Source organism: Cupressus sempervirens, chromosome 11 (assembly GCF_028749045.1).
Source record: "Cupressus sempervirens isolate cs-2001-9-10 chromosome 11, ASM2874904v1, whole genome shotgun sequence".
In the NCBI taxonomy this organism is placed as follows: Eukaryota; Viridiplantae; Streptophyta; class Pinopsida; order Cupressales; family Cupressaceae; genus Cupressus; species Cupressus sempervirens.
The window spans coordinates 401,233,214-401,248,715 of NC_143128.1; the positions used below are offsets into that span (position 1 = coordinate 401,233,214).

General features: G+C 38.5%; 1 protein-coding gene across 1 annotated transcript in view; it reads left to right on the top strand.

Moving 5' to 3' along the window:
- Positions 1-15,502, top strand: part of ERG28 (ergosterol biosynthesis protein) — a 45,718-nt gene that overhangs the window by 14,270 nt on the left and 15,946 nt on the right. Inside the window, exon 2 of the mRNA XM_089810515.1 lies at positions 2,058-2,264. Coding sequence (XP_089666641.1) covers positions 2,058-2,264 — 207 coding nt within the window. The remainder of the gene's footprint in view (positions 1-2,057; positions 2,265-15,502) is intronic.

A 15,502-nucleotide genomic window follows, 5' to 3' on the forward strand; every position in this document is an offset into this window, starting at 1 on the left:
ATTTGCAAGGGATGCTTCTAAATATTGTTTATAAATTCTCAAAAATTAATTTGAAGTCTCTTCATCTCTAGATATACCCCTTAAGTGCTTTGACAGTGACACGTTACTGACATGGGAAGAGTACTAGGTGTCAGGGTATGGATCTTATGGTAACTATGCTAACGAGTTGCTTTGCAATATATAATGTATAATTGACAAAGTAAATTTTTTTTTTGATCAGTGAAAATAGATATTTTTATTAATAATTTGTAAAAGCTATTACATTCCAAATATCTAACTTTTTTGCTTGTCCTATTTTCCCTTTCAACCTTCACAATTACAGATAATACAAAATTCACTGATATAACCCAAAAATTCAGTTTGCCAGAACCTCTGCCAACACTATTGAAACTTAACAACATCCATTTTTTTATATTTATCACCTAATTTGGCCATTCGTATGGCTTAACTAGTAACCCTGGCCAGCCAACCCAAGACAAGCATACAGACCCAAAATCAAAAACTTGTATCATTTAAAAGACGGAGATTCAACCCTGCACATTTCCATTTTTTCCCTTCTTCTCCTTTGGTGTTTGCACAGGTCTGTTGACCTAATACTGAATGGGCTTGAAAGGCAGCTTGTTAGTTAAAGTTAGTAGAAGGGCCACGGAACAGATTAATGTTCTGCCAAGTGTTAATCAACACAGAGATCAAGCTACCTTACGCATAGGAAAACAAACTCCCTTAAAACAAACACCCTCCATGCGAGGCACAAACAAGAGGAAATAAAAATCCAATAGAAATTAAATAGATTTTGTACTTATGTGGTTATCTAAGAGATTTTTGTCCATGTTACTCATCGCTCCAACATGTCTATCATGAGACAAAGCAATTTGTTCCAACTGAGGAAGGAATGATTTAATTGAATTAGGGAACCAAGCATTTGAGTAATGTATCTGAGTTGGAGTGTATAAACATGAGATTTTCAAAATCTGAGCATCATATGATTTAAATATGTAGATTCTAGGTAAGGATTTTGGAGTCCAGGCATCTGATATTGTAAATAGTGCTCTCAGCAAAAGTTGAGTACATTGTTTAAAATTTAAATAGGCAACTAGAGTATGACTAGTGTGTCTGTGATTATGTTGGTACTTAGCTGGTATGCACATTTTCTTGATCTCTGTGGTGCTTGTAAACTGCTTTAAAAGCCTATTGATGACCAGTTTGGTAAGTTAATATGCCTTCTGAATGTTCATATCCATTCATCTTGGAAGATGTTAATGCTTGCATTGTCAAGTCAGAAAATAAGGATCACTTACATGAGAACATCACTTAGGCATCAATTAGTTGAGCATATTATTGTGCTCTGCGAAGGTAATTTTCTTTTAAATTTCTTTTATGTTTGAAAGTAAGGTTGTTACTCAATCCTTTTAGAAAGTAGCAGTGAGCTTTGTCAATCACAATAAAATTGTTGCAACACTTAGGTGCAAGTTGCAACTATTATTCTGGTCTATGCCTTCCACGTCTAGACTTAGTCTGGTATATTGACAAGTTATCCAATTTTTGTCTATTCCATTGCTAGGAATTGGATTTCTACTTTATTATTAATTTGACTGTTTTTAATTAGCGTAGCAGCACTTGCAGTCAAGATTTTCTATTGATTCAATCATTTCTAATGTGAAAAACAAAATTTGTTGTGCAAATTCCTTTTCTCCAGACTCTGGTAATGGACAGATGTATGCTAAATCATTTATATAAATCTCTTTGTATCAGCAAGAAGCAAAGTCATTCAATCTATTTTTACTTTTTCATATGGTTCACGCTCTTAGAATTGCCAATGAATTTTTTTCATAAGAAGCTCAGCCTCAAACAATTTATCTTTAGTTAATTCATGGGGTCTCTTCTTGTGGCATTGATATCAACATATGTCAATGTATTTAATTATTTCTTCTAAAGTTCTGCTTAAAATATCAACATATGCTTGTATAGTTATTTGTACATGAGAAGGTCCCTCTTCTTTCTCAATGTTCACATTTGTGACACACTTTGAGCTGATGCTCTGTTGTTTTGTTCACTAGTGACTGAAGTGCATGGAAGGACGTTTGGAGTTTGGACACTTCTTACATGCACCCTATGCTTTATGTGTGCATTTAACCTTGAGAATGGGCCTCTTTTTTTGGCTACACTACTGTCATTTTTCTACGCCCTTGGCCATTTCCTGACAGAATACCTTATCTACCATACAATGGCAATACTTAATTTGGCAACTGTTGCTCTCTTTGCAGGTATTTTCCTTTTCAAATTTCTTCTTTCTGCACTTTATTCTGTTGAACTTGAAATGTTTATTTTATTCAACTTTCTTTTCATATGTAAAAGGCAACAATATTTGCATCCCATACTGCTTTGATAGAAAAAGAACAAATTATGTCTTCAGTTCTAATTCTAAAGTATTGTTCCAACTTTTTCAAAGATAACAAAGGACTTGAATTAGAAATAGTAGATATTGTAGGAAACAAATACTTTCTCTTCCAAAGGTTATATAGGAGCTGGAGGTCCTAGTAAATGAGTTTACCTATTGTACATCCAGAGATGGCAGACAGGTGATTGACAATAAATGAGTTTAAAACATGCCTTTAGACATGAGATGCCGAAATGTTTCTCCAGATTTCAGTTGTCTGCCAAAGTCAGTAACTTCAGATCCCAGCATGTGATGGCAACAATAGTACTTTATTTCTTCCCCTTCTGAAGAATGGATTGTAGATCATCTCTAATTCTGATAGGAGTGATGAACTTTTGTATATTCCAACCCTAATATGACGAGCCTCTGACCATCTGGTAGTGGGTTCAAAGTTAGTAGAAAAAGAAGGAAATAAGCACAATTATGCTCAGAAGTATCTGGATAATAATTTTTTCAGAAAAACAGAAATAGATAACAGGTTTCAGATACAAGGGCAAGTGCTTGACAGTACTACAGATTGTACCAGACATGGATGGCAATGTGGGTGAGTGGATGACACTGGGTCTGCTAGTATCTAGAAAACAGCATAATGACATTAAAATGCAGCATAAAGAGCATACAAGTGTTGTTTGAAAATACAGTGATGGTTATTCTACACCCAGGGAGAGAGCTCAACTGTAAATGGGCAAAATTATTAATAAAGCTTGTACAGAAGCATTGGGATCGTCGGTAGGATAATTTTGGAATTACCGTGTGTTCTTTTCTTGTAGGTGAAATAAGAAAAATTAGAAGGCAAGACCGTCCCATCTCTGTGCTCATCTCTTTGCAAAGTAATAAAGGAGGGTAGCAAGGCACATTACCAAAGCTGGTTTTTCCTCTACTTTGGGGGTTTGGAAAAATATCAGCATGCTGTGAATGGTTTCATGTTTGTTTATGTTGAAGCACTGTGATTTTTTTACTCAACAATTTGAACTTGTATTTGCAAAGCAAGTAGGAGAATGCTAATATTTCATTGATTACTAAATTTCAAGATATAGATCCCTCACGATTGCCACCATGAAAGAAACATCCTAGCCTGAGTTCAAAGACAGTTACTTCATAGAGGAAGAAATGGAGTGACTGTCTTCCAACATATCTCCCCTCAAGCTCTCAGCCATACTCAACCCTTGGTCATCACCTCCCAACAACCTTTTGTCGTGCATTTTGTCACCACAAAATGTAGGTAACAGTGAAACTTTTTCAACTTAGTTTCACATTTCTCTGGGACAATTCATTATTTAATTGGCTAACATTGATCAATCCATCGACCACAATTTGTATAATAAATCCTTACATTGAAGGCTTTCGTCGAGTCTTTTTCATTTTTCATTTTATTAAGCCTTTGCTTGATTTTTGAAGCCTTCATTGTCCTTTCTTGTGCTTTTCCATGAGTGTTTAGTCTTTTTGTTTTGTCCAATCTCTTGCTTTTTGTTTTCCCTTCGATTCAGTAAATCTTAGGTTTTAATCAAACTAAGTAGTCAAAAGATATGACCATTTAAGTGCCCAAAAAGTGGACTCGCTAGGCATGATCGCATATTTAAAATATTAATGTTATATTTTAATGTTAACATTCACTTTTTGAAAAATATAACATAAATTGACTTAATGTTATGTTTTTAAGTTACTTTATCATTTATATTATCACTTGAGTGACTATAGTGCACTTTATGTTATCTTTTCGTGTTGAGTTGCTTTTTAATTTTTCACGTGACTTTATCACTATATAGTTTTAATTTAATGTTGAGTTCTACTTTATGTTTTATTTTAAAACATCTAAGTTAAATATTACTTTTTGAATCATACACATAAATTATATAGTGTAAATATAATTTTTGGTGCCTTTAAGTGATATTATGTAATGCCTTGCCTGGAGATCCTTGGAAACAAGGATAAATATAAATCAAGATATTTTTTTTTAAAAAACAAGTATGGATGCACATGACATACAACATACGAGGATCACAAAGATCGCAATGGAAGACTAAACAAACATCCAAATGCCAACGGATCTCCAAATGCCACTACTGACCAAAACGACGAACCGCAGAAGGATTCAAATGATTTCAAATTCTAATACATACCAAATTCGAAATGCAATTCCAAGGTATTCAAGAACACCGTAAAGGGTATCCAAAACACCTCCAAAAAACTACCGGTCAAACCGAAAGGTTCCTGCCGCCTGCTTGAGCAGGTTTTTCCAAAAACCGGGCGATACTTTAAATCAGCACAATACGATACTTTCCAGTATCATACGACCTTTCCATTGAAGGCATGCGATACAATCAGGGCTTGGGCGACACTTCTCAAGAAGGCGTGCGATACTTTACAATTATCGTACGACCTTTCTCCAAGAGGTGTGCTATACAACAGTGTCACACGATAGAGTTTACATGGGCGTGCAATACTTTCTAGCATCACACAATTCTTCTCCCTTGAGCATGCGATACTTTAATGTATCGCCCAATGCTGATGCATGGTCGCCTAGTGAAAGCAAGAATAACTCTAAGGACCAAAACAAGAGATAAAACAAGCAATCAAACCTTCGCACTAGGGAGTACTGAATCCATAGTCGAGGCAAAGACACACTCGAAACAATAGCTACAAGACGGGAACTGCATCTAACCATCTATCATAACAATGAAGGGAAAAAACTGAAAACAACATCACAATGTACTAAAACAACATCACAATAACTGAACAACCAAACTATGTACGCAGTTCCTCCCAACCGTAATAGCATCATGAGACCATCGTGGGTCCTAGCCATCCTCCTGTGCGTAACATCCCAAATCACCGACTAGATTGTCGGAGCTATCTTATGAGAACGTCAATACTAAAACGTGCTACAACATAAGAATAAGGAAATTTAACATGCTAAAAGTAAAGCATAAGATACTCCTACAAATCAACCTCATCATCTAACATCATATGCTAAACATCATAATAAAGGAATGCGTCAATACTAACATCATCTAAACATGATATACAAGCATTCCAATGAAAGCATAAATCACAAGGAAGCATACTTTGGAACCCAAAGTACCAAGTGAAAACATCTAGCAATGGTCGTACGGGACTAAAGAACCATCTCTGTACACCGGTCCCCAGCAGCGGTGAAGGTAGCTATGCCTCCCAACCATGTGGAACCCGTAGGTCCACTCCTGCCGTGCTGATGGAGATAATGATCCAACCACAAACACACATAAAGCAAACATCCATGGCTAACACTCACGTGAGATAGTATGATGACTGAAACCAAGAACATAGACAATGCATAGACTACAGGTCTTGGTCAGACACTTAATGGGCTACTAAGTAGGGGCTGACATCATGGAGAGTCGCTTGGCATCGACAAGCCCAAGCTAGTATTGGCAGTTGAACTCCCCAATGGGAAACGCACACTCTGGGCAGCAACTCTTCCCAACAAAAGGCGCACAAGCCCAACTTTTTAATTATCTTATATTTATTACCACCTAGTATTTTAATTTAGTTATCATTTATATAAAACTTCCTCTGCCAACCAACGGGAAGTAGTCACCAAGTTGCGAGATAGAGGCCCCTCCATGTGCTACCCTACCCCACCCATGCTCATCCAATGATGAGTGCCTGTAGGCATGCATATTCCCAACCCAACCCTAATGATCATAACTCCCGGAATTACCACGAAAGATCGGGCCTCGCAAGTCACTTGATAAATTTACGTGCATATACTCGTGTGGCACACCACCATCATGAAGATCATAACACAAGGACTTGATGAGAACACAATGTAGAAATATACTCAATCGAAAACAGACTTAGGAGAAAAGATGCGACACACATCCCAATGCAACATAAAAGTGCAACAATGGTTTGACTGACATCCAAACGGATGATCTAGGTCCACGAACAACATCATGCCAAGAAAACCCAAGAAAACAAGGCGACACACAAAACGAGGTAAAAACTCCCAAAATTGGAACACTTTGAAATTAAAAACCCATTTGGTCTCTAGGCACAAAAGCCTCGAAAATCCAATAAAATTTGGGTTCGGACACCGTATGCAAAACTAGCCAGCATAATGGTGCGAAACCCCAAACTCCCATCTCAAAAACAGGGAACATGTTCATACCCGACCAACTGGGCAGAACCAACAAACAAAAATAGAGGAGAACACTATTTCTCAGCCTCCTAACAAATTGCTACTAGAAATAGAAGCTGAAATGAAGCAGAAAGAAGAAAACAGGAAAGCCCTACCTGACAGCCAAAAGGGCTAAAACAAAAAACAACTAGATAAAAAATAAATAAGTCGCAGATATTGCTGAAAACGATGGCAAAGGAAGGTCTCCCAGAGCTGGATCCAACGAGTCCGTCCTTGCGAAGATCCCATGTTTGTAGCTCTCACAACGAACAGAAGACCAATCCTCTAGAAAAGGGTTTCAGAAAAAGCTGTTCAATTTCTAAATTGCAAAATTGAAAAGTGAGGAATTAAATTCCTCTTTCCATACTTATTCACTTTTCGAGTGAATAATTGATTAGGGCAAATAGCCAGTTAGACTAGCTAAACTCTGAATCCACCCAAATGAAAATAGGCTATTCCTAGAAATAGGAATTCATCTATGGCAAAGTTGCCAGAAATTAAATTCAATAAAAATCAAAGCCCGAAAACCCAAAATCATAAGAATTTCTTTAACAATTTTCGCGACAATGCGAACCTCTAAATGCATAGACATGCTCACTGGTCTAATCACATAATGTAGATGAGTTCGGATTTAATAATCACCGAAAAGTTTAATTTAAACAATTAAATAAGGATATGTCGACCATACAGGGACGACATTGGCAAGATATGAATAGCTGAATCACTAACTCCATGTGCCACTCTCAGGTATATAAATCCTACACACTAAAACACACGATCAAGCGCAATTGCATATAATATCATAGCTGAAGCAATAAATGCATTCAATAACTAATTTAACCATTTATTCAATTTATACCTAAATAATTCATTTTACATCACTCATGTTTGCATAAAGCATAATGGAACAAGAGTGAAGTAAATCATCATAGCATAAATCCACATAAAACCAAAATACTAGATAACCAGATATCATTATAAACCTACTATTATCTCAAAATGGCATCAGCATGCAAATATGATAAACTGAATAGTATAGCAGTATAACATCTATGATACTGAAATCAAAATATAACATCCGACCCTCAGGTCACCTCAAAGTACAGAAATAATAACAAGTGTATCAAGTATCTCTCGAGTCAAAATAACATGATATAGACTACAAACACGAGAGACACTACATATTAACTCCATAATCAATTAGACATGTGCTAAATTGGTCACTTAAGTTGTGCAACTCCACTACATGTCTTTTTTACATCTTTACATGCAAATGCATTTGTAGAATCCACTTTTGGCTTGAAAATGCATATTTTAAATATGTAACGGACTTCCTAGAGTCCACTTTACTTGAAAACTCTCCTTTACATGCAAACCACTTTACATGTAATAGCATCTTGAGAGTTCGATTTGCACTAGGAATGCAATTCTTGGACTTAGACAAATAAAAAGTGAGTTTTTAAAACATGTAAGTGCATTCCTAGAGTCCGATTTACATGTAAAAGACATTTCCAGCCAAGGCATCACATGCAAATGCCCTTCTAGAGTGCAATATGCACTAAAACATGTAAATATGCAAATACATAATTAGAGTCCGATTTTAAACATGTAAATGCACTTCCAACCAATGGATGTTACATGTAATATGCCTTGGAGAACTCGCTTTTGCATTAAAAACTCATTTAATCACCCTCCAAGACCCTGTTTTTATACTCCCAAGCCAAAAACTTCCAAGTATGTGATATGTAATGCCTTTTCTAAAGTGCGATTTGCACCTAGGAAGGAAAATTACCTATGCAATGACCCATCTAGAGTGTGATTTGCACCATTACATGAATTTTAAACTTAATGAAAATATGCAATGTCTCCTCTAGAGTGCGATTTGCACTTCCAGCCATCATATGGATACATTTAAAACATGTAAATACATCCACAGACCCCAACTTCGCATTCCAACACATGCAAATGCATTTTAGGAACACTTTTTATTACAATAATAGATAAGTCGTCTATTATTAGTTAATGGTTATCTATTGTAAATATCTTAAGCTTTAGTTTTTTGAGCTCTCTTCTAGGTCACTCTCTGATTCTTCCATATTTTTTACCTCGAAGAACACGCCTTCACAAATTTTCATTGAAAAACGTGCCATGGCATCTTTGACAAATATTCTGCTCGAGCATAATTCCAAATTCAACGGTTGCAATTATTGAACTTGGAAGCAGCGTATCATTGCAATTTTTGAATATCGGAACACTGATCAACTTGTTCTGGGTGTTACAAAGCGTGCGACTTCTCGGGTCCTAATCAAGATACATGGGATTTGAATAATTGAGAGGCAGTAATGCTTGTCAAATTATCCGTGGCTAATGATCAACCTTCTTAGATTCCATCTAGCAAGATAGCTGTCGAAATTTGGACACATCTCAAAAGTCTTCATGAGAATTCTGACAAGAGCAAAGCCTTCTTTCTGAAAAACACTGTTTTCTATTGTCATGGATGAACGCATCTCGCTCCAGGCACACCTGAATCGGATTTAGGTGTGCTGTGATCAGTTACTTGCCATCGGTTGCAAGATGGAGGAAGAGGATATTGTAGTTATCACTCTTCGGAGTTTACCCAAATCCTATGAGCATTTTATTGAGACTCTCAACATCACATCTATTGGAGTTAATATGAAGTTCACTGATCTCTACACCCTGCTGCTTCAGCAAGATCAGTGGAAACAATAATTCGGTAATAGCTCTAGTTCCACCTCCATAGAGTAGGCTTTTGTTGCAAAATCCTTTCAGAAGGATAAGGGCAAGTTTCAGCAACCATCTCAGCAAAAGTCTTCTGCTCCAGCATTAGATGGTTCTAGAAAGAAGAACATTCAATGCAATTAGTGCACCATCACTGATTAGGCGACTAAGTCTACTGTAGCAGTAGGTCTTGAGGATCATGGTCTTTTCAGACTTACTGATTCTGGTGATTCTTAGGACTTAGCTATGACTACTTGGCAATCTTCTGTCAACACACTTTGACATCAGTGATACGGGCACTTAAATGTGCATTATCTCTCACAACTTGCTCGGGATGAGCTTGTTCTTGGCTTGCCAGAGATTCAGATTGAACACCTTGGAGTTTGTGACGCATGCCAGGCTAGGAAGCAACATCGCACGCCTTTCACAAGTGGCAATTCTTGGCGAGCTTCTCAGGTACTTCAGCTTGTTCATGCCGATATCTGCGGCCCTATGACCACTCTTGTTCTTGGGTCCAGGTATTTTTTGTTGTTTGTAGATGATTTCAGTAGAAAAATGTGGGTGTATTTCCTTAAAAAGAAATAAAATGCATTTACTGTATTTCAAAAGTTTAAACCCTTAGTTGAAAAAGAGTCTGGGAAATCTATTATTACTCTTAGATCAGACAATGGGGGGGAATTTTGTACTAATGCTTTCTCCAGCTTCTTGGATACACATGGCATTAAACACCAGTTAACCACACCTGACACGCTACAACAAAATAGTGTAGTTGAGCATCGGAACAGGACAATCATCGAGATGGCTCGTTTCATGCTCGAACACAAACATGTTGCGAAGCAGTTTTGGGCAGAAGCAATTAACACTGCCGTTTATCTATTGAACCAATCACCCATAGTGGCGGTCAAAGGTAAAACTTCGAAAGAGGCCTGGTTAGGTCACAAGCCCAAAATCAATCACCTGAAGGTTTTTGGCTCTCTTGCTTTTGTTTGGATCCTTGATGTGTCACGCACCAAGTTGGATGCCAAGAGTCAGAAACTGATGCTTGCTGGATATAGCAGTCTTCACAAAGCCTGCCGCCTGATTGATGTTGAGACATCTCGTCTCATCTACAGTCGAAGTGTAGTATTTGATGAGCAACGAGGACCATTCATGCCTGTTTCTCCTGTTCCTGATCCAACAGACCAGCCTATGATGGCTCATGATTTGGGAGTTCGGCTTCCATTAGGTCCACCTGATGGGAGGGCTCTAGTAGCTCCTACAGCTCCAGTTATTCCAGTGGTACCTGTACAGACACCTCCGACTTCACTTGCAGGATCACCTCGCGTTGTAGATGCTTCACTTGAGTTTGATCTAGCTTCTTCTGATGAGGATCCTGTTGATCAAGCATCTCTTAGCACTATTGTTGGTCATTATCCTATCCGACCTATGTGGTGGGCTAAGACACTTGCTGATCTTCGTGATGATGAGCTCATTGATGGGAGAACTGCTCGGAAAAAAGAGCAAAACTATAGATTCTGTTAACTTTTCTCTTATGGCCAACATTCATAGTGTGTTTGAACCTCAAACATATTCCAAGGCTAAAGAAATTCTAGAGTGGGAACAGGCCATGATGTCTAAACACCAAAGCCTGCTGATGAACAACACTTGGGTCTACAAAACCCATTGGCTGCAAATGGGTCTACAAAATCAAATACAAATCGGATGGTAATTTGGATAAGTACAAAGCTCGTTTAGTGGCGAAGGGCTTTTCTCAACGTTAGGGCATTGATTATGAGGAGACCTTTGCTCTTACTGCAAAGATGAGCACCATCAGATTAGTCCTAGCCTGGCAGCACAGTTTGGCTGGAAGGTCCATCAGATGGACATCAAGAGTGCTTTCCTAAATGGTAATCTCCATGGAGAGGTCTACATGACATAGCCTCCTGGTTTCAAGGTTGCTGGTAAAGACCATCAAGTTCTCAGATTGGTAAAAGCTCTCTATGGCTTGAAGCAGGCCCCTTGGTCATGGTACATCAAGATTGATAAGTACCTCAGTGATCAAGGCTTCAAGAGGAGTTCTTTAGACTCAAATTTGTACATCAAGACTACTGATAGTGACATCATCCTTCTGGTTATTTATGTAGATGATTTAATCATCATTGGCAGTTTGACATCTTTGATTCAAGGAGTCAAATAGAATTTATGCCAGTCTTTTGATATGACTGACCTTGGGCTCATGCATTATTGCTTAGGTGTTGAAGTTTGGCAACAATCTTCTGGTATATTCATCTCTCGGTTCAAATATGCCAAGGCCCTGTTAGACAAATTCCGAATGCAGGATTGCAAACTTGTATCTACACCTATGGAGAAAGGTCTCAAGTTATCAGCAAAGTCTGATTCTCCTTCCGTTGATACTACATACAGGCAACTAGTAGGCAGCCTCAGGTACCTCTCTTCTACTAGGCTTGATATGAACTTCATAGTCAGCTATATTTCACGCTTTATGACAGCTTCTAAGGCTGATCATTGGATGGCAACAAAGCGTGTGCTTCGTTATGTGAAGGGCATTTCAGATTATGGACTTCTGTACTCTCGAAGTTCCAATCCTAAACTCAGTGGGTTCACAGATTCAGATTGGGCAGGCTCTGTTGATGATAAAAAGTCAACATTTGGATATGTGTTCAGTTTGGGATCCAGTGCAGTCACATGGACTAGCAAGAAGTAGCAGGCAGTTTCTCTCTCTTCTACAGAGGCTGAGTATAGAGGGACTGTTGAGGCAGGATGTGAAGCTGTTTGGCTTTGTCGGATGCTTGGGGATATGTAGATGTCACCAGTAGGACTGACTACTCTATTTGTTGATAACGAAGGCATTATCAAGTTAGCACGAAATCGAGTCTTCCATTGTAATAACCCTAATAGGTCATAACTTCTTCAAACTCCAAAAAAAAAAATCTGTATACTTAAGTTGTTTGACATTTCGTCAAACACTTTGCAAGCAAGCTCTGATATTATTGTAATAACCCCTCAAGGAACTAAAATTCAAATGCAATTCTTTTGGTATTATTAGTGCAAATACATGGAAACGAGATGTAACAATGATGCTAAAATTTTTGATTTTGAATTATTACAGCAAAATCATGTGCTGATGCAGTACAATGATAATAGTGATGTCTGAGAATGGAAATGAATCAAGCATAGACACTGTAGCGCGGCATCTTGCATGCGTACTGAAGCAATCAAAATTTATTCTCCAATTTAAGCACAAAATAGAACTCCTGAATTGAAGCTCTCCGAAATACCAAATTCAATGGATATTTCACCACTTCAAATGGTTGCAACACTGAAGAGTTGACGTTCTCTAGTGGCTGATTGAAATTGGAAACTTTAGTTTCTTTTCCCAACTTGATATCAAATGCAATTCACAAAATCGGATGATAAACAATGAAGCTCTCACCCCTTTTTATACTTTTCCTTGACCCTCGTAGAAGGAAATAAAATATTTAATAATTGCATTCTCTAGAAGTTTCCCCCTTCCAATAATTAATGCACTTGCTAGAAGCTTCTCTCTTGCAATACAATAATTAAATAAAATATTTAATAATTGCATTCTCTAGAAGTTTTCCCCTCCCAATAATTAATGCACTTGCTAGAAGCTTCTCCCTTGCAATAGAATAATTAATTGTGCTTCTAGAAAATTAAATTACTAGAAGCTTCCCCCTTCCAATAATTAATGCATTCTCCAATTAAATTAATTAAATAGTCTTTTTTTTTTTTGACTTTATAAGAAATTAATTTAATCAATTTCTCCTTATTTCTCCACTTAGCCTTCGGAGAATGTAAAGGCTAAGAACTTCACTGATATGCTAAAAAGATGGGGACATTACAGTCTGCCCTCCTTGAAATTGCTTGTCCTCAAACAACTTTAAGTTCGGATGCTGAAAAATCTCCTCATTCTCCCATGTCGCATCTTCGACTGGTAGGTCCTTCCATTTCACCAAATACTCCCTTATAGTGCGCCGCCTCAAGTTCCTTTCCCTGAAATCAATGATAGCCTCTGGCACCAATATCAATTTTCCCTCATCATCCAAGGGAGGTAATGTTGCAGAAGGCACCACATTCTGACTAAATGCCTTTTTGAGGCGTGACACATGAAACACATTGTGCATTCTACTGTCTGCAGGAAGCTCCAACTCATAAGCCACCTCACCAATTCGCCTGACGATTCTGAATGGTCCATAATAGTGCGGCTTGAGTTTCTCTGCACCACTCTTCTTGAGAGTGGACTGCCTATATGGCTGCAACATGAGGTAGACCATATCATCTACCTCAAAACTACGCTCAGTCCTCTACTGGTCTGCACACTGCTTTTGTTGGTTCTGAGCTCTAGCAATGTTGTCCCTGAGAGTAACAACTATATCCTTACTCTCTTGTAATAGTTCATCTACACAAGGTACCCGACTGTCACCCAACAACAAATCTAAGAAACTGGGTGCCTCGTAACTATAAAGTGCCATGAAGGGTGTCATTTGTATAGTCATATGGTATATAGTATTGTAGCAATACTCACAGAGATATATCCATCTGACACAAGCTCGCTGCTGAGCTGCCACATAATTCCTTAAATACTCTTCCGCCCATTTGTTCACAACCTTTGTTTGACCATCGGTCTGTGGGTGATAACTGGTGCTAGGTGTAAGCTCGGTGCCACACAACCGGAATACCTCCTGCCAAGAGTGGCTCATGAAGCGGTTGTCCCTGTCGCTCACAATGTTCCGAGGCAAACCATGTAATCTGAAAACCTCCCCGAAGAAAACCTCTGCCACCTGAGCTGCTGAGTATGTAGTAGTGATAGGGAAGAAGTGAGCATATTTTGTCAGCCTATCCACCACCACATAGATACAATCGCACCCTTGGGCTTTGGGCAAACCCGTGATAAAATCCATGGAGATGCACTCCCACTTCCTATCAGGCATAGGAAGTGGCTGTAGGAGCCCTGTTGGATAAGTGTGCTCTTGTTTGTTCTGTTGGCAAACAAAACACTCATGCACATATTGCAAAACATCAGCCTTAAGCCCCTTCCAAGTGAACTGCTCTGAACTAACCTGTAAGTCTTAAAATACCGGGATGGCCTGCTGTAGGTGAATCATGGAGTGCTCTCAAAATCAACTGCTTCACTTTCGATCCTGGAACTAAGTAAATCCTGTTCTTGTAAATGATCAAATCATCTACAATAGTGTGCCTGGTGTCGACGCTGTTCCCTCCATTGTTTCAGAGGCCCATGTGTCTCTGGCATATTCTGCTACAATCAAGTGTTGCCAATCCTCTGATATCTGAATAATAGAAGTGAAGTGTGGCCTGCGAGATAAAGCATCTGCAACAACATTCTATGTCCCCTTAACATATGTGATATCAAAATCATAGGCCTGTAACTTACTCACCCACTTCTACTGACGATCATTCAAGTCCTGCTGTCCCAAAAAGTGCCTCAAATTATTATGATCAGTTTTAATACAAAATTTGCTTCCCATAAGATACTGTCTGAATTTGGCCAAGGCATGCATGATGGCCAACATCTCCTTATCATATATGCTGAATGATCTCTCGGGCCCTCTGAGTTTCCTGCTCTCATAAGCTATAGGATGCTTGTCCTGCATGAGTACAGCATTGACTCCCTCTCCAGAAGCATCACATTGAAGCTCAAATGGCTTTGTGAAATCAGGCAATGCTAATACTGGGCATGTAGTCATTATTGCTTTGAATCGCATGAAACAGTCCTGTGCCTCCCGAGTCCACACAAATGCCCCTTTCTTTAGCAAATCTGTCATTAGTGCTGCGTGCCGTGAGTAGCCACTGACAAACCTGCGATAGAATCCACATAGACCAAGGAACCCCCTCAACTGTGTAAGGTTCTTTGGTGGTGGCCAATCAACAATAGCGCGAATCTTTTCAGGATCCATCCACACTCCCTCCACACTAATGATGTGTCCAAGATACAACAGCTCTGTAATCCCCAAATCACATTTGGACTCCTTGGCATACAAGGACTCCCTCTATAAAATCCTCAATACTGTCTCCAAGTGTTCTAAATGTTCCTGTCAAGTCCTACTATAGATCAAAATATCATCAAAGAACACCAACACAAATTTCCTCAACTGATGGTGGAAGACCCTGTTCATAGTGGACTGAAA